The following is a 25,603-nucleotide window of genomic DNA, read 5'->3' as shown; positions in this document are numbered from 1 at the left end:
TCTTGCAGTGCATTCCAGATATCAACTACCCTCTGTGTGGAAAAACTTTTCCCTTTAAATCTCCTCACTCTCAGCTTAAACCTCATAACTGAACACCCCACCCACCCCGGACATTCTCTCTTGTCCCCTCTCCCATCGGGCAGAAGGTACAAAAGCCTGAAGGCACGTACCACCAGGCTCTAGGACAGCTTCTATCCCGCTGTTATAAGACTATTGAATTGTTCCCTAGTACGATAAGATGGACTCTTGACTTCACAATCTACCTCATTATGATCTTGCACCTTGTTTACCTGCACTGCATTTTCTCTGCAGCTGTAAAACTATATTCCACATTCTGTTATTGTTTTACCTTGTACTATCTCAATGCACCGTGTAGTAAATTGATCCATATGAACAGTAGGCAAGACAAGCTTTTCACTGAACCTCAGTACATGTGACAATGGTAAACAAATACCTTGTTGCTTCTGATATCGATATCCTTACCATGGGAGAAAGATTCTGGCCATTGATCCTATCTATGCCTCTCATAATTTTATACACAATTATTCATAGTTCTAGAGCAACAAACAATCTGTTTCAGCAACTCAGTGGGTCGAGCAGCATCTAAGGGGGGAAAGTAATTGTCTATGTTTCGGGTCGAGAATCTTCACCAGGTCCTCTCCCCCCTACAGATGCTACTCGATCCACTGAGTTCCTCCAGCAGATTGTGTGTTGCTCCAGATTCCAGAATCTGCAGTCTCTTGTGTCTATATTCATAATTCTATCTCAGGTCACTCCTTCACTCCAGGGAAAACAAGCCCAGCCTATCCAATCTTTCCTTATAACTAAAGTCCTCCAAATCCAGACAACATCCTGGTGAATCTCTTCTGCATAGCAGGTTAAATTAAAATTGTAACAGTCACAATGCTAACTGTATCTATTTAACATTATTCTGGAAAATGTCTCCTTAACCAAGAACATTATCCTTTAAATAGCAAGAGATCAAGGACTCCCTTGGTGTCCATGAACTGAAAAATTAATTCCATAAAATATTCCAGTCTTTATTTCTAACTAAATGCTCAAGTTGTCATGATTGGTAAGAACCTTTTTGTTCTGTAAACCATAGCTCAGGGAATGCACAACTGTTCCAATAACACCTGGCATATTATGTACAGGATGAATTCTTTTGAAAGAGAAATTTTCTTTATTCAGGATCAGTGTTTGTAACTTTTAGGGTGGGCCACAGCCAACTCGCTTTGTCTGAACCCTGAAATAAAACTGCAGGAAAATTCAGCAATCAGATCACAAAAAAAAAGCCTGGCTGGTGAGACTGTCTGTGGAGGCTCAACACCCCTGCAATCAGAATCATTTCAGAAGTGTGATATTGCAGACAGCCTGGTGTGAACTTCTCCACAATTCAATGTTACAGGAAAAGAAAATGGAAGAATTACTGCATTCGAAATTGCATTTTCCTTATCTCCTCAGCAATTCTCCTACCAAGCCAACAAGCAGCACAATGTGTAGAAGGGAGCGTTATTGATCTGGCTTCAATATGTGGAAAGGAAACTTCAGCGGTATATCTTAAAATGAGTTGAAGTTATCAACCAAACAGCCTGCAGGAATACTTCCAAATCTTATCCGGTAACGGCACTTGTATTAGATTAACAGCTCAGATTGGGATCTCAAATGGGGTCTTCTGAACAAGAGCTACACACCGTATTGTTGCAATGATTCCATCACAGCCAAACCAACAATATACCTACAGGGCATCTTCAGTGCAGCAAATGCCCAAGGCACTTCCAAGAGTATTATTGATCAAACGGTTGACATTGAGGGATGTAAAAGAAATATTTGGCAGGCTTTAAGTGTGTCTTAAAGAGAGACAGAAGGAGTGAAATCCAGCAACAAGGGTGAAGGTACCCACAAAAATCAGGGATGCATAAGCGACCAGAGGTGGTGGAGCACTGAGATCTTGGAGGTTTGGATGGCTGGAAAAGGTTACAGAGATAAGGACACAACTTTAACTTCCTTCACATTAGATAAGTCTACAATTTATGCATGCTTCTGAGCCTTGGATTCAAACTTTGTTCCATATTGGATAGTATTTTAAATTATGTTTAAGGTACAATGTATTGTCTCCTATATCTACAATTCCTATAGGCTTTATAATCTTTAAATCAGATAGACTGACAACTGCCCTCAACATGTTGTGCTCTTACTGTACTGTTAATCATGGTCATAACATTTGGAAGAAGCTAATGCACAGGTTTTTTTTAAACGTATAAACCAAAACTTGCAGGTGGCTTTTTTTTTGCTTTCTATGCACAAAGACACAGGTAAACATACAAAGGCATACACACACAATTGACAAGTGAGCATTTACAATCTGCAACAAAAACATTTAAAAAAGCAAATTCTTCATCTTTCCAACTCCCACTACCAATAAAAGGATAATCATTAAGTATCAATTCACATAATTACGAATATCAGCATGAGCAAATCCTGGATAGATTAAATTAATGAAAATGTCCCTGCCTACATTTTGTTTTCTTCAGTAAGAACGTAGATTCTTAAACGTGCTGATTGAAGGGTTAATTAGCTACTGTAAATCAAATAGCAGAAGAACCAGGGGATTAGGAAGATGTGAGAGAGAATGGGTTACAGGGAAATAAGTGGGAACAAGGGATCGATGGGATCGCTCTGAGAACTAGTAAAGACTCAATGGGCCAAATAGCCTCCTTCTGTGTATGAAGGAGGTGTATTTTATCACAAACATATTGGAGCGATGTGAATAACAGCTTCTGTAAAATTTGATAAATTAAGTAGAAAATCATTAATATATTTTTCCAAAAACAAAACTGCATTTATATCATGCCTTAATACAGGAATCGTCCCACAGGTACCTCACTGGCACACATCAGATGAAATTTGACACCAGGCGGCTTCAGGAGATGAAGGGAAAGATGAGACTTAGAATACTGAAGGAGGAGGAGCAGGTGCGAGATTTAGGGAAGGAAGGAGTTCCAATTCTTACAGGTTGCCTTCCAGAATTGTTCCAACCAATTGTGTGGCAAAAAGGCAAGAAGGACAAGAGGCTAGTATGCAAAGTTCTCAAGTCAATTCAAGTCAAGTTCAGTGTCATGTGCACAGGTACTGTGAGGTACAGGTACAATGAAAAATTTGCTTTCAGCAGCATCACAGGCACATAGGTACAGACAACACAAAGAACATAAATTGTACAAAACAGTGAAGAGAAAAAATAACTATGCAAAAGTAGACCTCTGTGGAAAAAAAACACAATCAAAATTCTATTGAAGTGCAAGAGTGGTCCGTAGTGTTCCGTTGCTGAGGTAGGGTTAGGGTTGTGAAGGTTGGTTCAAGAACCTGATGGTTGTAGGAAAGTAACTGTTCCAGAACCTGGTGGTGTGGGACCTTAGGCTTCTGTACCTCCTACCCGACAGTAGCGGAGAGAAGAGGGCACGACCCGGATGGCAAGGATCTTTGATGATCGATGCCACCTTCTTGAGGCAGCGCCTCCTGTGGATGCTGTCGATGGTGGGGAGGGCTGTGCCCGTGATGGACCGGGCTCAGGGTTTAGGGGTGGAGGAGGATGCACAGTGATGGGTAGGATCAAAGCAACAGGATGAGTGTGGAGTAATTAAGCACATGAAAAGTACCTTCAGCCTTAATTAACTGATCATCAGGAGCAAGACTTGATATGACCTTGCTTAAATTAAATGAAGGGTAACAAAGAATCACTGAAAGCAGTAGTTTGTGAAAGTCAAATAGCACCTCTTCCAGTTTTTCAACAGCACCTCATTCCCACCATTCATCTCCATATGTGAAACTAATGTGTTTCTTTCTATTTGAGCCATCAGAAGTGATTCAAGAGTCAATCATGTTGGTCTGGTTTATAAATCTTTCCCAATAGGGGCCCTTGTTTACTCTGTGCTTGTTCATAAACACAGGTCCTACTGTGGTATGCCTGCATCAATACATTTGAAAAGTCCTCACCCTGCCATCGATCAGTGAGACATCTCTTCTTGTATACGATGGAGGCCGGAATCCAGACTAGCTATTTTGACCCTTGTTTTCACGTACACTGCTTCAAACAAGGAGCAACTGATCGCAGGCCCACGAGGGCTAAGCTCCGCCAAACCTTTGAAACACGCACAATCACATTCCAAAGGCAGGGAGGTAACGGCTGAGCTTTGCTGTCAGTTTGTCAACAGAAAATGACTGATTGATGTGTGTTGATGGATTACAAGAGAAAGGATAAAAAGAGTGGGGGCTTTTTCTGTACTACTGAGTGACTCTAAAGGATTGTAAGAAATGTAACATTCGCAAATAAGCCAACTATAAGTATCCTTGACTTTTAAAACCTGTTAGACACTGGATTTACTATTAATGTACTGGGTCTCTCTCCATGAAGCCAATAGCCAGAATTGCAGGCTACCTCAACGTATAATGATCAGAACTTCACAACATCTGGTTACAGGGTAACACAACAGAAATGCTTCAACAAGCTTGTATTTTTAATCATTTCCTCTCCATCCAATTACTTCTCAGAGCAATTATTCTCCCCACCCAGAATACATGCCCCTCTAACTCATTCCCACAGCTTCTTCTTCCTTCTGCTCTCACCATACTCTTTACTGAGTGTCGGGGCTCCTCAGGAGAAGAATCACATGGTCCAGTATCTCTGGAACATACATGTAAAACATGCCCTCTTCTTGCAACTACCATCAGGACGAGGTACAGAAGCCTGAAGTCCCACACCACCCGATTCAAGAACAGCTACTTCCCTTCAACCATTCACTTCTTGGACCAACCGGCACAACCCTAATCACGACAGTTTAGCGACACCGTGACCACTTTGATCACTTTGCACTAAAATGGACTTTGATTTTTTTGTACTAATTGTGTTCTTTCTTGTAAAAATTATGTATAATTTATATTTATGATTTTCTTGTGAATGCTGCTTATACGATGCTAGGCTAAAGACATTCTGTATGTCCCCTTTGACACTTACCAACTTTTATCGATGCACCATGGAAAGCATCCTATCCGGATGCATCACGGCTTGGTACGGCAACTGCTCTGCCCAGGACCGCAAGAAACTGCAGAGAGTCGTGGACACAGCCCAGCACGTCACGGAAACCAGCCTCCCCTCCTTGGACTCTGTCTTTACCTCTCACTGCCTTGGTGAAGCAGCCAGCATAATCAAAGACCCCACCCACCCGGGTCATTCTCTCTTCTCTCCTCTTCCATCAGGCAGAAGATACAAGAGCCTGAGGGCACGTACCACCAGGTTTAAGGACAGCTTCTATCCCACCGTGATGAGACTATTGAATGGTTCCCTTATACGATGAGATGGACTCTGACCTCACCATCTACCTTGTGACCTTGCACCTTATTGTCTACCTGCACTGCACTTGCTCTGTAGCTGTGACACTTTACTCTGTACTGTTATTGTTTTTACCTGCACTACCTCAATGCACTCTGTACTAACTCAATGTAACTGCACTGTGTAATGAATTGACCTGTACGATCGGCATGCAAGAAGTTTTTCACTGTACCTCAGTACAAGTGACAATAATAAACCAATACCAATATGTGCCTGTGATGCTGCTGCAAGCAAGTTTTTCATTACACCTGTGTATACATGTACTTGTGCAGATGACGATAAACTCAACTTTTACTTTTAACAGACTAGTGTCATTACGTTTATCGTTTTGTAAGTTATGTTTAACTTATGTTAAGAAGTTTACATTAACTTATGCTTGTCATGTGTGTAATGTACTGTGCTGCTGCTGTGAAAAGCTAATTTTCACGGCACTTATACCCTGTGTATGGATGCCTGCGACAATAAACTTAAAATGTTCACATGACCACAGATGAAAATTGGGTTCACCTACAGTATTGCAATTTTGCAGACACTTTTCATTTCATTTTTTATTCCAACACTTTTTGCTGGCATGTAGTTCCCTCAAACAATGCCAATAGTATTAAGACACACAAAATTCCTCTGCTGGAGAACCTCACTAGTCTGAAAAATGACAATTCTCATTTATCCACAATCAGGTAGCTTTTACTCTGGAGACACAAGAGACTGCAGATGCTGGAATCTGGAGCAACACACAATCTGCTGGAGGAACTCAGCGGGTCGAGCAGCATCTGTTGGGGGGAAACATTTCAGGTCGAAACCCTGCATCAGGACCAAACGTTGATGATTCTGGCTTCTGCCCTCTTCCTTTCCAGTCCTGATGAAGGGTCTCAGCCCAAAACGTCAACTGTTTATTTCCCTCCATAGCTGCTGCCTGACCTGCTGAGTTCCTCCAGCACTTTTTGTACATTGCTCCTGATTCCAGCATCTGCAAAATTTCTTGTGTCTCCGATTCTTTTCCTCCCACAGTCGCTGCTCAACCTGCTGAGTTTCTCCAGCTGATTGTTTGTTGAGCCAGCTTTTACTAAGCTCATTCCCTTGAAACTACGAAACGTCACGACATTCTTTATCTTCAATGAGATCTGTGACCTCCTATGGCTTCAGATGGAACCTCAAATGTGCCGAGGCTGTATGAGCTAAGGATCGCCAGGTGCATAGTTCCTCTTGGCTTCCTCACCTCAGGACCATTCCTCGCTGCTGTGACTGATCTCTGCCACATCTCAGGGTGAGCTGCTCAGTGCTGCACAAGAGAGGTCACCCGATCTCCATTCTCCAGGAGAGAGGACTCCAGCCACAGGTACCGCCCGGCTCACGAACGCCCGACACCCTGGACGTAGGAACGAGCATTTGGGAGACCGGCAGGATGGATTTGCCGGCTGCCGCGGGGCTGCAGGTATCTTCTGCTGGGTGGGGACCGAGTTCGCGGCTACACTTCCGACTTGCGAATTGTTTGGGTTACGAACAGTTCCCAGGAACGAAACACCATCGCAACCTGGGGAGGAGGCTGTACTCTCCTTTCAGTCCATAGAAGAAGGTGGAAAGCAGTTATAGAATCTGTCTGCATCGCGGGCTTCCCCAAAGTGTGGGCAATCGCAGACAACATTCAAGTCCCTACAGAGACTTTCTGGCGACTTCCTCCCCAAAGCAACTGACTGTGACCCTGGAAGGTCCCCATGGTCCACAGTGGAAGGATATCCCTCAGAGCCTGTCTGGGCCTCCTGCTCCCTGGGAACACCCTCTCTTGCACTACTATTGAATTCAATGGCAACACTCCCCAGTAGCTGGAAGAGTGTTCTTTTAGAACTGCTTGCAAGGATCACACTTGCTGTGTTTCATCATTACAACCACAGGATTTTTGAACACAGAAACAGAAAACATTGACCTGAGACTGACAACATTATTTCACCATGGATTTACACAGGGGCAAACCTGAGTGTGTTGGAGCGTTTAACCTACAAATAGAAATTCTAGCTCCTTGAGCAACTTTCACAACACTAATTTCAATGCCCAATGAAAGTGACACAGAGCAGTCTCTGGAAAAGGAGCAAGGCTGCACCAGAATGTGCAATGTGTATGTGGTGAGAGTGGCTGGACTGGAATCAAACTGAGAAGTTGAAAGATCAATCCAACATTTGCAGATGCATCCTATGAGCTGAAGAGGATCTGAGGAAACTTATCATGAAGATGAAGGAGTGTGTGAAATTCCATCTATTATTGAAGACAAAGACTTCTCAAAGAATTTAAAAACATCCTAAAGATAAGGTGATAGAAGGTCACCGATTTCAGGTTGAGCAAAATAATGGAAGGTACAAAGATGTTACTTTGCCAACCGCAATAAGAATAGTAAGGACATTGATCTTCCATTAGTGTGGTCTCAGAAAATCTTGGCAAAGTTAATGGGCACTGCTTGAGTTTTGGCCCTTGAAGTAGCACAGATTAGGAGGAATGAGGTAGGGAAAAATTGGTTGTTGTGTGAATAAGCTGTTGCCTCTCAGACCAGTGAAGTTGAAAGCTGAACTTTACAAAAGAAGATGGTCACCTCTTTTGCTACGTAGTGCGGGAGGAAATTGCTCAGAATCCTATGGGGAACCAACCAATTCGGTTTAGCTCAGGCCAAACTGCCATCTCCCTTGGGGCCAAGATGTCCAAGTGGGAATGCGCATATTTTAAAGATGTGATGTGGAAAAACAATGGAGTGGATAGATGCACTTGAAGTGGAAGGTAACTGAGGGGGAGGAGAGTAAACAATGCATTCAAAACAGCAACTTGTCTATCCCTCCAGTTGCCTCAGGGTGGGATGTTGAGCGTTGACGTACTCCCTCCAAGGATACCTGAGTCACGAGACCGCTTGACGAATTACCAGTGCTAACCATAAAACCCATCCCAAATGTTGACCATTGTTAGTGCGAAGAAATCCTTCCTGACAATCATCTTAAAAACTGTCCTTTATCCCTTGTAAGCCGAAGTTCCTTTGTACAGGTACCTTACAACATAAATGATGCTTTTAAGTGCATCATTTTGTATGCTTTTTTTTTCCTATTTATTCATTCATGGAGCATGGATGTCACTGGTAATGACAGCATTTATTACGTATCATTGGGAATGCCAGCATTTATCACCCATCCCTAATTGTCCTAAACAGAGGAGACAATTAAGAGTCAACCTTATTGGTGAGACTGCAGAACCACAAAGACCAGACTGGGTACAGATGGCAGATTAGCTTCCCTGAAGGACATCAGGGAACCAGATGGTGTGTTCTGACAAGCCACGAGTTTCATGGTTACCATTACAGAGACTAGCGATTAAATCCATGATTTATTTTTACCACAACAATTAAATTTTAGTTCCTAGCTGCCTTGGTGGGAGTTGAACTCAATGGTTGAGGACACTGGCTGCTAGCCCAGTAACTTAACCACTACACCACCATGATAATGATACCAATTCAACTGCCTTACCTAAATGTTGAAGCACTAAAGTTTCTACTGTCTTCACCAACAGTTCAACCTTTTGACACTAGGGGTGAGTACATTGGCTTGAATGATCCTTAAATAAAAACCTGATGACTGAAATATACCACAAGTCTTGGCACGTAATCACACCAAAGAACAAAACAATATTAACATTTATTTTCACTTATGATCAATTGATTCACCCAAATGTTATTACTCTAACTATTGCGTTCATTGCTGTTAAACACAATGAGTTGAGACAGATTGGAAAGTATTTTCAGCACATTATGTTGGTGCCTAACTGCGTCTGACCATAGCACTTCTGTTATTCTGCTTTTAAAAATGTTTTTCCTAATTCAGTGACCGTCTCTTCATGGACCTCCTTGGACAAAGCATTTCTTCAAATCTCCACGACAAAACCACGTGGGTCTTTCCCTTGTACTCACACTACCCGATGGTGTCTTACTCAAGGTGAAAAGTACCAATATTTTGGTGATTGAAGGGAAATGAGTTTGCTGAGCATTTAGTCTGGTTCTGACCAATGGGAATCTGGAGATCTGTTGTGATACAAAATTGGACCAGAATTCCTGTTTCAACAGTGCTGCTTATGCTGTGACCGACCCAAGCCTCCCCAAAGAAATCCTAAAGCCAAGAGCTAGCACGACAAGAAGCCACTGGTGCTACCTTCCATCCTGCCAACTGCCCTTTGCTACACTGGTGGGCTCCTCATGTAATCCAAGGGGGAAGTACAAATTCCCCAGGGTTCCATCTCTCACATATGGGAGTGTGCGAGAGAGAGTGTGAGAGAGATTGAGAGTGAGAGAGAGATGCTCTATCTGAAACAGGAGGGTCTTTTTGTTGAACAGGGCAAGCACAGTAGTGTAGCAGTTAGCATAATGCTTTACAGCGCCAGCAACCCGGGTTCAAATCCGGCCACTGTCTGTAAGGAGTTTATACGTTCTCCCCGTGTCTGTGTGGGTTTCCTCCGGGTGCTCCGGTTTCCTCCCACATTCCAAAGACGTACAGGTTAGGAAGTTGTGGGCATGCTGTGTTGGCGCCGGAAGCGTGGCGACACTTGCGGGCTGCCCCCAGCACACTATGCAAAAAGATGCATTTCACTGTGTGGTTCAATGTACATGTGACTAATAAAGATATTTTAATCTTGACTATAACTGTTGCCTCATCAGTCGTCAAAGCCATTAGCCAACTGCCTGACCTTTGCTTTATGCCGACATACCAATGTGCTGGGAGCTGGGCTCCCAGTAGGGAAGGTACCTGGGGCTACACTAGAACAAACAGCATTCCACAGGGGGAGGCATCCATTGATTATAGCGCTACAGAAAACCAGTCTCATCATCTCCCGTTAAAAGGGGGCCAGCTGATACACTGGGCAGCACACCATCTCCTCCCTCCCTCTTTCATACACGCCTCCAAAGTCCCCACTACTGATGAGATGGAAATTTCCTGGCTTTCACAGTAGCAAGGGTTGTAAGCGAAATACATCCCATTGCTTGCATAGCGTGATGCATCAGGTGGGCTCTCAAACATAGAACAATCCCCCTTTGATCTCCAATTTCTATTCCATTCCATACTTTCTCCCTTTTGTATTTTGTATTTAAAAACCTAGTTGTGTTTTCCTAAACTTTCCTCTCATTTTACTGCTGAGTAACAGTATCATCAGCCTGTGCCTTGGCTCTTTCCACTGTGCCTTTCTTGCATCGAATTCAGAACAAAAGCAAGAGTCCCATCTTCAAGTCCACACCTCTCCCATCTCCACTTCCTCCATATGCATATATGGAATGAGCTGCCAGAGAAAGTGGTTGAAGCAGGTACAAGAACGACATTCAAAAGACATATACTTATCCACATGGATAGAAGGGGTTTAGAGGAATATGGGGCAAACGCAGGCAAATGGGGCTAGTTTGATGGGCTCCACGGTCGGCATGGACGAGTTGGGCCGAAGGGCCTGTTTCCATGCTGTATTTACCCTATGACTCTATAATTCTTGCCTCTTGTGCATTCCCAGTTTAATTTGCCCCTTCTCTGGAAGGTATATCCTTAAGTAGCCTGGCCTTAAACTCTGAAATTCCTCCATAAATTTCTCCCTCTCTCAATAATACTCATGAGAAGTAACTTGGGATGTTTAGTGTGCAGAACATAAATGGTTATTATTCACCCTAAATTACCACACACAAGTTACACTGTCTATTTAATTCAACGTGTTTTATTAACACAACACAATTCACTACACGCTGTTTACATGATACATTTTAATTCATTACACACGGCTTACACCATGTATTTTAATTCTCTGCATGTGGTTACACCATGCATGTTAATTATGGACACATGGTTCTGGCCACACATTTTAATTACAGCCGCACCATTTACAGCAGGCATTTTAATTCGCCACACACAGTTTGTACCATGCATTCAATTCACTCACAGGGTCTGTACGGTCTTTCAATGCAGAACAGTTGAAAGTCTGGCAGCAAACCGAACCAGCAGCTGTCATGCAAACAGGCTATCGAGGACCCCAAATGTCAAATTCTGCCAAGGCTGCACGTACGTCTGGAGTCGGTGGAGTGAACTGAGGCAGCCTAACAGGTTGCTGGACCTGAAAGAGTGTGACATATTGCTTGTGCTGACTGGTAACTAAAATGGATACTGAAAGCTGACCACTATACAACACTCAGCTGAGAGTCAAGGTAATGAATGAAGTGGTGTCTGGATTAGGGGCTACCTGCAAGGTGCAAAGCTCTCATCATCTACCCACTGGTTCACAGGCCTAGTCTTTATCTGTACTTGCTACTCTGCACAGGGGGCACAATGAAGCTACCTGGACATCAGAATATTAAACGCTTATGTTCCTTAAAGGACAAAGTCAGCCATCAGCAAGCACGAAGACGCAAGACTCCACACCTTGCTGCAATCCACTCTGCTTCACATCGACACCACAAAAGCAATAACAACGCACACCCAGCTGCCTTGTATTTTAGCAGATAAAATCCAGCAGATGGACCAAGTCCATAGCTCCCTGAAAGTGGCTTCCCAAGTCGATCAGGTGGTAAAGAAGGCATACAGCATGCTTGCCTTTATTAGTCGAGGCACTGAGTTCATGAGTCAGGAAGTCATGTTACAGCTTTATAAAACTCTGATTAGGCTGCATCTGGAGTATTGCATTCAGTTCTGGTCACCCCATTACAGGAAGGATGTGGTGACTTTGGAGAGGGTGCAGAAGAGGTTCACCAGGATGCTGCCTGGATCAGAGGGCATGTGCTATGGGGAGAGGATGGACAAACTTGGGTTGTTTTCTCTTGATCAGCAGAGGCTGAGGGGAGACCTGATGGAAGTTTATAAGATTATGAGAGGCATACAAAGAGTAGACAGCCAGTATTTTTTTTACCCCTAGGGTCAAAATGTCTAATACTAGAGAGCATGCGTTTAAGGTGAGAGGGGGCAAGGTCAAAGGAGATGTGCAGGGCAAGTGTTTTTTGTTTTACCCTGGGTGCCTGGAATGCATTGCCAAGGGTGGTAGTGGAGGCAGACACAATAGAGGCATTAAAAAGGCTCTTACATGGGTCCGTGAATGTGCAGAGAATGGAGGGATAAGGACACTGTGTAGGCAGAAGGGGTTAGTTTAGTTAGGTGTTTAATTAGTTCAGCACAGCATCACAGGCCGAAGGGTCCATTCCTCTGCTGTATTATGTTCCAAGGTGTCCACTCCAGTGAGAAGGGATTCGTCTGTACTTCAGGAATACAACATTATAATTGTTGACCCCAAACTCCCACCCGGCAAGACACTGGCCTCCATCAAGGACACCTTCTCAGCTACAATTTGGACCCTCAATACCCAACAGCATGAATCCGCAGTGTCCAATAATCCCCGGTTCAAGATCCGACTCCTGGACTTACGACTACAAGCACTGGATCATGCTGAACTGCTTTCACACCAGGAGTTACAGGCGCACCTACTTAGTGAATGAATGTGGCAGAGCACTCACCAAACAATGAATGCAACAAGCCATAATTCAACTCTTGCTCTGACCTATCAAAGTCAATCTCCTACAACTCCATCTGCACAGTTTTTTTTGCGACAGCATGTTCCCTGGACACAGGAAAAAAAGGATTCTTAACATAACCATTCCCCCTTGCTCCTTCACCCTTTCAAGATGCCCAGTTATACGTTCTGTAAACAAGTGTGTATTCCCAAATGTATTATCAGTGAGCCTGGAGCTGATCTTATTCCTCTGTGGTGCCTTCTACACAACAGTACAAACAAAAATCACCAGATGAGAGACATTCACTTGTTATCTCACCCCTGCTGTTAAATAACACTAGGTTTTCCTATCTGTATAACGTTAACAAAATAAATTTCTTATCTTCCCTCTCATTAATTGAAAAAAAACTCTGGAATGATTCAAATAGCAGCCAAGACAATGAAAGCTCTCAGTGTAATGAGATACTAATCTATTTTTAACTAAAACAATACTGCATGCAATCCTTGGAGTTCTGATGGAATAGTTTAGACTGAGATCAAGTATCTATTTCAGTTTATGGTTTTTCCCAGAGAAAGGTATACCTTGCGTGCATCAGAAAGAGACACATGTGATTCTGCCTTCGAACCACAAACACAGATGAATTACAAACTGATAGCTTATTGAACCCAGGTCTGCCAGGGGTCAAAAAACATCTTCCCTTAAACCAGAGTCCTGGCTTGTTCATACCATGCTAACAAGGGGCCTGGAACCAGTTTAAGGAGCTCCCTTTGACAGAAGGTGCACTCCACGAGGAAATGCATTGAGCATGTAAAACAACAAAGAAGCCAAAAGCAGTGCCTCCCCACCACCAGCCCACTTCCGGACAGCTGCACCACCCCCACCCCAACTGCTTATGCTCCCTTCCCCTTACTACACTAATACCTTGCCAGTATGTATGCTTGAGAATGAGCCTCTTGCATGTATCAGTACATCTACTGACAAAACATGAGCAACTTTTCAGAGCAATTATGGCAAAAATGTCCCATTCAGCCAAACATTCAGGAATTTCATGAATGTAACATTTCCGTCTAGCCGCAATGATGATAAAGACCCAGTGCTGAATTTTGATAAAAGTTACTTCTGTGCAGTTAAAGTTCTGAAAGTGAATGCTTATTATGTTGGAATCAGGATTATCCTTACAACCAAAAATAGCCAATATTTCGTTGAGTTGCTGAACAAACTACAATCTCAACAGGATAGCACAAACTAACAGCTAAATCATTTGACTGACAGACAAAACACAGATAGCAGCATGTAATTTAGTCAAATTAACTAACATTCCTAAAATTTGAATTTTAGCCAAGGGAATTACTTGTGCAGTATCTCACTCTGCAAGCCATTATACTCCATTAGGGACACTGCACAAAGCACATTGTACCCAGTTTGAATATTCAGAGAAGAGTGTGATTAATTGTCATTTATTGGACATGCATTTACGATGACGGGGTAAGTTCAAAGGAGATGTATGGGGTATGTTTTCTTTCCACACAGAGAGTGGTGGGTGCCTGGAACGCGCTGCCAGAGATGGTGATGGAGACAGATACGATAGAAGTGTTTAAGGCTCTCAGATCGGTACATGAATTTGCAGAGAACGGTGGGAAATAGACATTGTGTAGGGAGAAGGGATTACTTTAGTTAGGCAATTAATTACTAGTTTAATCAGTTCAGCACAACAGTGTGGGCGGAAGGGGCTGTTCTCGTGCTGTTCTCATGTTCTAATTGGAAAATTTAACCAAAGAATTGGCACAGACTTGGCCTGAATGGTCTCTTTCTGTGGGATGCATGCATCAATTGCATTGAAAGTGATCACAAAGTGATTTAGCACCTTTTGAACTACATATTGCCAAGAGAACTGCAACACTTGGGGGAGTCTAAAACAATTTCTGATGGGCTAGTTTTATAACTAATAAAGACATCAAATCATATGTCAATGTGTTGCACATCTCCTTAATGTTCTCTGCTAGCTCCCCTCCCTACCCAATAACGTTTTATTACGATCGTTCTGCAATTCCCTCTTGCCATTGAAGTGACAAACACAGCTCTATATAAAAAAAATCAGGTTCCAAAGTGTTTAATATCCATTGTGTTCATACAACACCTTCAATGGCAGTTGGCTCCAATGCCTGATCTTCAAAGCACCAAAGGAGCTATCCCATTGTGTGCTTATGAGGCAAGTGCTTTTTCTTGGATAAGTGTTGGCTGCAGGACAATGGTCTTGCCTCCAAATCAGAAGGTTCAGATTCAAGTTGCAGGAGAGACAACGGTGACAAGAACTTGCGCAGTGCTCCGGTGCATCCATGCAACATTGGAGGTGCTGTCTTTTGGATGAGCTGTTAAACCAAGGCCCTGTTTCCTCTCTTGGGTGGGTGGGTGGGTGGGTGTGTGTGGGGGGCCTGGTACAAGAGACCCCACAGCATTACAGCCCCTCCCCATAAGGGACAAACCCCAACGTATGGACACCCCAGACATATGATCATTTGGGAGACAGGCTGAATGGATTTGCCAGCTACTGCGTTGCCGCAGACATCTTCTGCCAGAGGAGAAGGGGACATTTCCATGCGCTGTCTCTCCCCCCACCCTCCTCCCAACCCACAACTGGGGACTGGGTGTAGCTGAGCAGAGCTGGGAGCGCTGAGCAGACTCACTCACCGAGTCAGTGAGACCTGGCTGGCGACATCTCATCCCGTGCCTGTCACAGCGGTTTCTGAGACCCTGTCCCACACACCATTTCTGACTTACCAACAGTTTGGGTTACGAACAGTTGTCAGGAGAGGAACCCCGTCGTAACCTAGGAACTGCCTGCATTCTGAAGACAAGCAGGTCAGTTAACCCAAACATCAGGACCAATATTTAACTCTCTCATCAACACGTCCCATGGATTATTTGGCCACTAGCAGCTTTATAAAACTCTGGTTAGGCCCCACCTGGAGTTCTGCATTCAGTTCTGGTTGCCCCATTATAGAAAGAATGTGGAGAATTTGGAGATGGTGCAGATGAGGTTTACCAGGATGCTGCCTGGATTAGAGGGTACACAAACTTGGATTATCTTCTCTGGAGCACCAAAGGCCAAGGGGAGACCAGACAGAAGTTTATAAGGTTACGAGAGGCATAGATAGACAGTTGGTGTTCCCCCTCCCCCCCCACAAGTCAAAATGTCTAATATAAGAGGCCATTCATTTAAGGTGGGGGGGGGAAGAAGGGGGAAAGAGGCAAGTTCAAAGGAGACATGGGAGGCAAGTTTTTAAAAAAAAATTGCACAGAGAGTGGTGGGTGCCTGGAATGCACTGCCAGGGGTGGTGGTGGTGGTGGAGGCAGATACAATAGCGGTGTTTAAGAGGCTGACAGGCATGTGAAAACGCAGAGAATGGAAGGATATGGACAAGGTGTAGGTAGAAGGGATTAGTTTAGTTAGGCATTTTAATTACTAGTTCAATTCATTCAGCACAACATCATGGGCCAAAGGGCGATGCGATGTTTGGGAGCACAAAATGAAAACCAAAAACTCCATCTCTGCCATTATAACAATGACTGCAATTCAAAAGTGCTTCATTCGCTCGAAGCAAAACCGCATTTTGATATTCTGAAAGGATAATGATGTTGTTACAAGTTTCTTCTACCTCTCAGAAAACCAAAATATTGTCGGTCTTCTGATCCAACCAGTTCAGACCATGAAGCAGTGCCAATAAAAAAAATAGCTTAACAGCTTTATATTCTCTAAGCACTGAAGAATTACCAGGCCACAAACTCAATACTCGCTTTTGGAATCTGTGCAACTGTGAAGACTGAAATAGAGTACATGTACTAGTGTGAAAAACAAAAAAAAACTAGATTGTTAATCTAAGTGAAAAATAGAAAAACTCTAGAGAAAGAGACAACAGAAATAAATGAAAACAGGGACAAACAAAAATAAACCACAAAATTATAAATTACACAATGGTATGAAATAAATTTAATAATCAGGCTATATTTTATTTGGTACAATAATCTGCAACCACATATCAACATACAGGTTTTCAATACAATGGTAAAAACAGCAAAATAAATAGTGTATAATAACCAGATATATTTAAATGTACATAGTGATTCAAGCCAATGTCTCCGCAAATACTGTATTATAATATTTATAAATTCACCCTTTCCAGCACTGACATGACTATCTGACCCTTCTCAGCAAGTCCCAGAAGACCAGTCCTTTCAGATGCAGTAAAATGTGCGGTGTCTGGTTTCTGATAAATCCTTCCGCAAAGTCTTTTCCAGCCTTTCTGTGATGCGGCTTAAAGGAAAAGACCAGCTTAAAAATTCCCAAGAGCAAGGATTGGAGAGCAGTTTCGATAGCCTGCCTTCTTAACAGCAGCAGCCCTTTCCAATTTCCTATTCTCTCTTTGGACATGCTTTAACTCTTTCACTTCACCCCCAATTCCATGGGTCTGCAAGGGACATAATCCCTGAATGACATGACTTCGTGAATTCCCTCAGCGAGAGGGGAGATTTTAATAAGCTGTTTTCCTTAGTATATCAAAGGACCACAGTTTAAGAATACCCATAATATTTAGCACCATAATATTTTTGTGACTAATAATGAAATCTTGTCAGGTGATTTTACTCTCAACATACATGGGAACACAGCCAACTGTGTAAATTAATCCATACTGAGCATTTTACTGCATTCACTAAGGGCAGGGCAATATGGATTCTGTTCTGACCCTACACTAGAGATACAGCAACTTAAGAGAAACATTTTGGCAGAAGACTGAAATTCTCATATTCTCTCTCCTGACAGCAGCCCATCGGTAACAATTTAAACACGTCAGGCATTAAGTTGCTGTCTCAAGGACTTCCGCTATAAAGAGAGACATTCCGATTAACTGTCCCATAGCTTAGCACGCGAGAGACTGTTCACTTTATTTCCTCTGCTGTATAAATCCCTGTTTATAGGAGGCAATGTTCAAATCACAGCCAAGGCATAACCATAAGCACTGTGCTTATGTATAAATCAGTTCAACATATTGGCCAGGAATTTCTCCGACAATTTAAGTGTGCACTTGGTGAATTTCGGCATGTGCAAGCATCGGATGAGAAGCAGCTTAACCCTTTTGAGAACTGACTTTTGCTCAGGGTTTAATCATAATAAGTTTCCATCTCATACTTTTGGGAATACTGTGCAGGATTCTGGAAAAGAATAGAGCCCAATATTACTCTAAGTATAGACTTAACTTGTCAATCAACAATGAAAAAAACAAACAAGCCTCACCCAATTTAAAAGGTAAAAATTAATGTGGAAGTCAAAAGAAGCATATACTCCAAAATCCCAACCCAAACATTGTCTGTTGCATGCAGTGTTTTAACTAGTGAGACTAAATGGACAAGGGTTACACCGTGAATCCTTTGGAAGTATGCAATTTTGAATCCTACCATTTTGCATTGCAAAATTAGAATCCTGGGAATGGTAACATTAATGCAGCTGGGTGATTGATTCTGCTGACGATTAGCAAGACTAGGTGGCAAACAGAGCACAGCAAAGGCTTCAACCCATTATCCTTGCTGTGTCGCCAGCTATCAGAGCCTCTCTCTCTTACTTGCTAACAAGGAGTTCAAAGATCTAAGCAAAAATGTTGAGTAGGTGATACAATGAAAAGTGAAGCAGTATTAGATTCTATGAAGCGACCCCATGAAAACAATACATTTCCATTCTTTTTCCAAGAAAGACAAGTAATTCCAGGTTTAAGTAGGCTTAAAATTGATGAAGTTTTGCACTTGAAATAATGGACTCTAGCTCAGTTGCAACCAAGTCCACCGACTCATGTCTCAGTCTATGATTCTGGTAGGCACACACATAACTCAAAAAGGTAATCCTACCAAAGTCTATGACTATGGAAAGCAATTAACTGGCTGAGTCTGCTATTCCAAATTTGTGCTGTATCTTTGTAAATAGCTAACGTGTTAGAACTTCACTGATCAGATTCACCAACAAAAAAAATTAGCCTGTCAAATTAGCACTCAACTGAACATTTGAGGTAAGGAAACTGGGCCTAATTAGTTCCTAACAGAGTCCAACATGCACTAAAAAGTTATTTAATTAGAATTAAGTTCTAACTTTGCAATGAACTGCAATGCTGCAACATTCAACACAAGTCCAAGAACTTGATTTAAGTGCAAAATTTAATTAGACGTAATCCTTCTGAATTAGGAACTGAGATATGATCCAATCTATTATTTGTATGAAAGAATAGGACTTGAGTGATATTTACCTTTTACTGCTAACATCATTACAAATCTCATTGGATTGAAGCAGCCCCAGGTATTTCTTTAGTACATTTAAATAATTCTCCCCCACCCACTGTCAAATAGAGATGCTAGTATTCATGGCTGGTTTAAGGCTGTCATACAAGTATTACCTTCTTCAGAACTCAATTATCTTCAGAGATAGCAATGAAATGAGAGAATTAAATTGCACCATCTGTATTTGTAGTATAGTTGTTCAAAAATTACACAAAAAATACTGACCAGCTTAGGTGATCCTAAGTGTGCTGTGTTCATTGTAAAACTGATGCAAAATCTACTTAGTAGCTTGTACTGTGATTACCAAGTTATGTCCTGTGCATGCTTCAAAGCAGCTTCTCCAAAAACAACATTAAAAACAAATGTTTTCTCATAATAGCATTTTGAAACTGGAAATTTGTTTGGAATTAGCAGTCTCTACTATCTCATTACTGACCAAGAGGCCAGGTAGCATTACAAATCTCCTGATGATGAAGAAACCTTGGAGATTTTAGTGGTGACATAGCAACAAATCTCAAACAAGCAGCAGAGTCTGAGCCCACCGCATGCTGGATTTGTTGTTTTGCTGGCCAACTTGTTTGAAAACACCCTAGAGTTAAACATCCAGAAATCTAGAATATAAAGTCCTAATATCTAGAATGCCCGATCTTAACGACACAACTGAAAAAAATTCTTAGTATCCTGAGCTTTCCAAAAAAAAAATCTGAAATGAGGGAAAAACTCTTCAAGAGGAAAGAAATTGAGTGATCACTGTCTAAAGTACCACCAAGATATTATCATGTACAGCTGCAAACACAAAACTCACTAAGTACAAGCTCTTCCTTCTTATTCGAAGATCATGTTGTCTATACATTCTTCACACAGCACAATCAAAATGAATGTCTTGTATGGATGCTCAGAGTGACAGGGGTAAATCCTATCAATAGCTACTGCTTAAAAAGATACTAAATCACTGTTTATGGTGTTGGCATTTTATAATGGGACCGCAATCAGGACTTTTATTATATTAACAATAATTATTTTCAATTAATTTTGAAAAGTCAGTTTCTCAAACCTCCAACTCATTCAAATCACAAGTTCAAAGGCAAAATAACCTGCAGAGAAAAGCAATAGACATCCACTACACAAAAGAAGCTTCTCTGAAGTTACAGAATAAAGTGTTGATGCTTCTAAACTGTTGCATCCATAAGCAAACAGTTGGAAAATAGACACAATAATTCACAAGGTTTTTGACATCAGCCTCAAGTCTATTTTAGCAAATAATATCAGCCTTTTATTTGGAATGCTGAATAGTAATTAGATGTCTTCCAGACAAGAAGCATTTATAGTGCCCCATCTTATCCACACATCATTACTACGCGCCCAGCAAATCAATGGCATTCCAGAGTTCACCACAAAGTAAAATCACAGGTGGAATATTGGACATTTTAAATCGAACTGCAACTCTCTGGTCCTTTCCAGTATAAATCACCAGCAAGCAACAACCTCTTCCCCCTCCCCCACTGGATAGACCGCAGTTGGCAATCTGCCACTGATTACCAGAAAGTGTTCCAGTGCCATCTACAGGCCATCCATATTGCTTTCCGATTTGTTTATCTGCAACCCAAAATCACCTCAAATATCTTTAATAACGGGAAGGAAATGAGCCCAGACAAAAAAAGACAGTTTGCATGAAAAGGGAAAAAAAGCTTTACCACGTTCCTACTGCTTGGGCACAAATGATAACTCACTTCAATATAAAAAAGGTTTGTGGGGGAAATCATCTCTTACAGGGCAGTTGCTAAGACTTAAGTTTTGCCCTTGATGGTGCTGGGGAAATTGCAATATTGAATGTTGGTGCTGACAGATCAATAAAAGCTCTCGGTTACCTGTCTGGTGTGCAATGGACCCTTTGTCTTGAAGCCACCTTGGGAACTGCACTCTGATGCGCTGAAGTGGTCTGAGCTCGTAGAAGAGCGCTTGGACAAGGTGTCGCAGCCCCCAACGAAGGTGTTGTCCAAAGGAAGCTCCTGAATCACGTGATGTTTTTTTGCAGAAACTGGGGTGTCCGGCTTTAGATGAAAAGAGGGCTGTGGCGAGCCTGACTTGTAATGCCTGGCCAGGTCTGGGCTCCCTGGCTTAAAGGTCGATGGTGGTGTGGTGCTCCAGTCAAACCGTCCTATAGTCTGCTCCTCCAGCTCAGCTGGAATGGTAATGGCCCCATTGATGGGTTCATGGGCAGGGTCATCAGGTTTGGATTCTTCAATGGTGACAAAGTTGAGAAGAGAACTCTTTGGAGACTTTCTTTTCTTCCTTTTCTTCTTCTTGTTTTGCTTGCTCTCTTGGTTTGGGGACATCCACTCCGCGCCCTGTTTGCTCCTCTGTGTGGCTTTGAACCTCGACTGCCGGCAACGCACCAGCACCGTTACGAATATGACCACAATCACCACCATTGCCCCCGCAACTATGGCGATCATGATGGTGAGATAATCCTCATTTTGCCAGGGCTGGGTACTATCGCCAATGTTCTTATCTAGTGGAGTCTCCATCGTTCTTCTTATGAGCTCATTAATGTAACTAGCATTACTTATGGTGTCATTTACATACAAGTAGACAAGGACCAGGGTGTGCAAGGGTTTGGGATACCCTAAATCACTAATATTTACCACCAGGCGGTGCAAACCTTGGTCTGCCACGGTTGGCTTCTCCTCCAGAGTAATGTTGCCAGTCACTGGATCAATTCTGAACAAGCCCTTGGTATTCCCACTGACGATGCTGTACTTGAGTTCCGCGTTCATTCCTGTGTCAATGTCCACTGCGAACACCTCTGCCACCACTGAGCCAGGGATGGCAGAGAGGGGCACCAGCTTGAATGAAGTGTTTGAGGGTGGGTAGATCACGACGGGACTGTTATCATTGACATCTATGACATTGATGGTGACTTTGGCAATGGAGGTTCTGACAGGTCGACCTCTGTCTATCGCCTTGACTTCAAACGTGTACGAGCTTTGCAGCTCTCTGTCAAAGGAGACGTTAGATCTTATAACTCCGCTCACTGGGTCCAAGATAAAATTGTCATTGTCACCCACAACAGAAGCCATCACCTCTGCATTCTCCCCGGCATCTGCGTCCGTCACTGTGATGACCCCCACAGTGCTGTACTTTGGCAAGTTTTCAGACACAAAGAACTGGAAGTGGTTGTGGGTGAACTTGGGGTTATTGTCGTTCTCGTCCAACACGGTGACGATCACGGCCGCTTGGCTCTGGAGGGGAGGGTTGCCACTGTCCCTGGCAGTTACGGTGAAAATGTAACGCTCCTGCTCCTCCCTGTCAAAGACCCTGGAAGCCGTCAGCACCCCGGTCTTGCGGTCCAGGTCAAAGGACGAGGCGTTGGGACCCAGCTGGTAGACAATCTCGGCGTTCTTGCCGCTGTCCTCATCGGTGGCACTGATGGTGGTGAGGTAGAGGCCACGGTGGTTGTTTTCGGCCACAGAGAGCTCAATGACAGGCTGGTTGAAGACAGGAGGGTTGTCATTCTCATCTTCCAGTCTCACTCGAACCAGGGAGCTTTGATTCAGGCTGGGCTTACCAGAGTCCGATGCCACTATCCTGAAGCTGTAATCTCTTGTGTTTTCGTAGTCCAGCAAGGCAGAAGTCTCCAAGAGATACTGGTTGTCGTACACAGCCTTGAGGTGGAAAGGCACCTCCTTCTCAATGTAGCAGACCACCTTCCCATTCACGTCAGTGTCCTTATCCGATACGGTGATCAGGGCTATCTTGGTGTTCACCGGATCCTTCTCGGACAGGTAGACTGTCCCATTGATGGGGCTGATGATGTAGCGGATGTCAATGGTGGGGGGGTTGTCATTGACGTCGGTAACGTTGACGGTGACAGTGGCCCTGGCAGGGGTGGAACTGCCATCGGTGGCCAACACGGTCATCTTGTGGAGGGACATCTCCTCCCGGTCCAGGGCCCTCTGAACCGTGATGAGGCCAGCGGTGGAATTGAGGGCAAAGTGCCTCCGGACGGCCGGGGAGACCTGAGGGCTGAAGAGGTAGCGGACCTGGGCGTTGGAGCCCACGTCCGCGTCCGTGGCGTGCAGCTGGATGACCGAGGTGCCCAAGGGTGCATTCTCTGGCAGGCGGACCTCCAGCTGGCTCTCCTTGAACACCGGCCGGTTGTCATTGACATCGCTGACCGTCACCTGCAGGATGGCAGTGCTGGACCTCTGGGGGCTCCCTCCATCCTCTACCTTGACCTTCATTACATAGGTGTCCTTCTGCTCCCTGTCCAAGCTCCGCTGGACAATCAGCTGCGGCCACTTCTCGCCCTCGGGGCTCTCCACCACGTCCAAGCCATAAGCCCCCTGACCATTGAGGAGCTGGTAGCGTTGAACCCCGTTGCTGCCCGTGTCCGGGTCGGTAGCAGAGGGCACCGGGAAGCGGCTGTTGACCAGGGTGTTCTCCGGAATGGAGATGTTGATCACGGGAGACGGGAACATGGGAGCGTTGTCATTCACGTCCCGCACCACCACCTTGATCTTGACCAGCCTGAAGTGGTCATTGGGCAGGATGACCACCTCCACCTCGAAGTAGCAGTCGGTGTCGGTGTAGGTGCCGGCGCACAGCTTCTCCCGGTCCACCCTGTTGGCCGTGGTGAAGATCTCGCCGGTGCCGCTGGACACCCGGAGCAGAGGCACCTCCCCAGCCTTGGACACCAGCCTGTAGATAAGGTTGGCACTCATCCCTGTGGCCGCATTCAGCCGGGAGATGTTCAGATCCCGGGGGATGCTCCCCAGCAAGATATTCTCGGGCATCTCCTCCTGGATGGTGTAGACCAGCTCCTGAGCCAGAGCCGAATCTACGGTCAGGCAAGCGACCAGCGTCAGGAACAGGTAAAAATCCCGCATGTCCATAATACCGGCAATATGCAGAGGGAGATCTCACCACCGCTATTTGCAACCCCCAGACTCCTTCCCCTTCACTATAATGTAAAAAAAAGAATTTTTTTTGGTGGGGGGAGGCTTAGCTACCCTCCGAGGCGATCCCCTCCCATCGGATTTGCAAACAAGTTCTCTCTTTTTTATCCCTACCGTATTTATTTACCGGCCAGCGAAGATTGCTGCAGAGAGGGTTAACCACTTAAATTCTCCTCGGTGCAGTATTCAGAATGCACAGTGCACAGAACTGTCGGAGGTTGAATTCAACTGCCAAGCAGGCTTAGCAGCCTGCAGAATCTTCTTAGTGAGACCCGGCCGCATGAGGATAAGCATTTGGCTTTATTCTTCCTTTATATTTTTTTGGCAAAATAATTTTCAAAAACAAAAATCGCAGCCGTAGTCTTGAGCAGTCGGCGGGGAAGAAATATTTGCAGTTATCCCACTGTTGCGACAGTTTGCATTGCATCAGAAGTTGCGAACACTACACCCAGATGCAGAAGATGCATTTCTTGTCCCTCTTCGTTTTAAATCCCAGTTTTCTTAAATGCTGACCACCTTCTTGCAGCTATAATTCCAGATTTTTTTTTGGAAAGGCGGATGCAAATAACTAAGGATGGAGCAAGTTGCAGGAGGCAGGAGTTTGCATCTTCCCCCCCCCCCCCGTGTCAGACTGTCTGAGTCTCCTCCGATCCCTCTCCCACATCCACGTCTCTCCACTAAATCTTCTCCCTAACTCTCAATGAGCCCAAGTGTGTATAAGCTCTCCTGATCCCGCCTCCGGGCCCGACGTTCATTGGCTGCTCGCCTCCCGTCAGCTGGAGGACGGCGGAACCCGGCCATTGGAGCCCGGAGCCGTCAATCAAGAGCGCAGCCTTGAAAGTTGAGCAGAATTCCTAATAAGCCAAAAAGCTGATGTCATCCAGTGGTCCCAGGCAGCAACCTGCGCCAGGCTAACACCAGCCCCAACGAGGGTTTTATTGCATGCTAACAGAACACACACTAAGCAGGCAGAGGGCTCGCAAACAATATAGTCCTTAAGCAATCTATGCTGCATTCTCTAGGTGAAAATAATTTATCCTGGAGTGTCGAGAACATGAAACACACACAAATGGGACGTTTTGAACTTAGTAACACTGCTGCATTCAAATTTAAATGTGTGAAAGGATGTGCCGGTGATTTTTGGGAAGATTTTGTTTGTGCTGTTAATTTGAAATGTTGCATTGGTTCTGGTTTCACTCATTAATGCCCCACCAGTACAAAAAAAATTAATTTCAGAGATAACATCTCCATTCGCACACGGTCGCTGCAATGATTACCAATTAAAAACTGCATATCACCTCCCCAAAGTAATAAAATGCCCAAACTGCAACTGTGTCGGTGGAAATTAAAATGCAGTTAATTTGTTGCAAGTAACACATCATGGAAACTATGACCACGTGGATCAGGGAGTTGCAATTGCGTGCTGGTGGGGAAAAAGAACATTCACTTTAC

At 43.9% G+C, this 25,603-nt stretch overlaps 1 protein-coding gene across 4 annotated transcripts in view; it reads right to left on the bottom strand.

Moving 5' to 3' along the window:
- Positions 1 to 24,221, bottom strand: part of LOC127575759 (protocadherin-9) — a 728,604-nt gene extending 704,383 nt beyond the window's left edge. For 3 of the 4 annotated variants that reach the window (XM_052025808.1, XM_052025809.1, XM_052025811.1), the window contains exon 1: positions 21,062 to 24,221. In XM_052025808.1, coding sequence (XP_051881768.1) covers positions 21,062 to 24,088 — 3,027 coding nt within the window. In that variant the 5' untranslated portion in view covers positions 24,089 to 24,221. Of the gene's footprint in view, positions 1 to 16,862; positions 18,084 to 21,061 lie in introns of those variants that run through there. The other variant, XM_052025812.1, reaches the window with a different exon arrangement.
- Positions 24,222 to 25,603: the final 1,382 nt, after the last annotated feature.

The sequence above is a fragment of the Pristis pectinata genome, chromosome 11, assembly GCF_009764475.1.
Source record: "Pristis pectinata isolate sPriPec2 chromosome 11, sPriPec2.1.pri, whole genome shotgun sequence".
Taxonomy (NCBI): domain Eukaryota; kingdom Metazoa; phylum Chordata; class Chondrichthyes; order Rhinopristiformes; family Pristidae; genus Pristis; species Pristis pectinata.
This window is presented reverse-complemented; position numbering and strand designations above follow the sequence as displayed.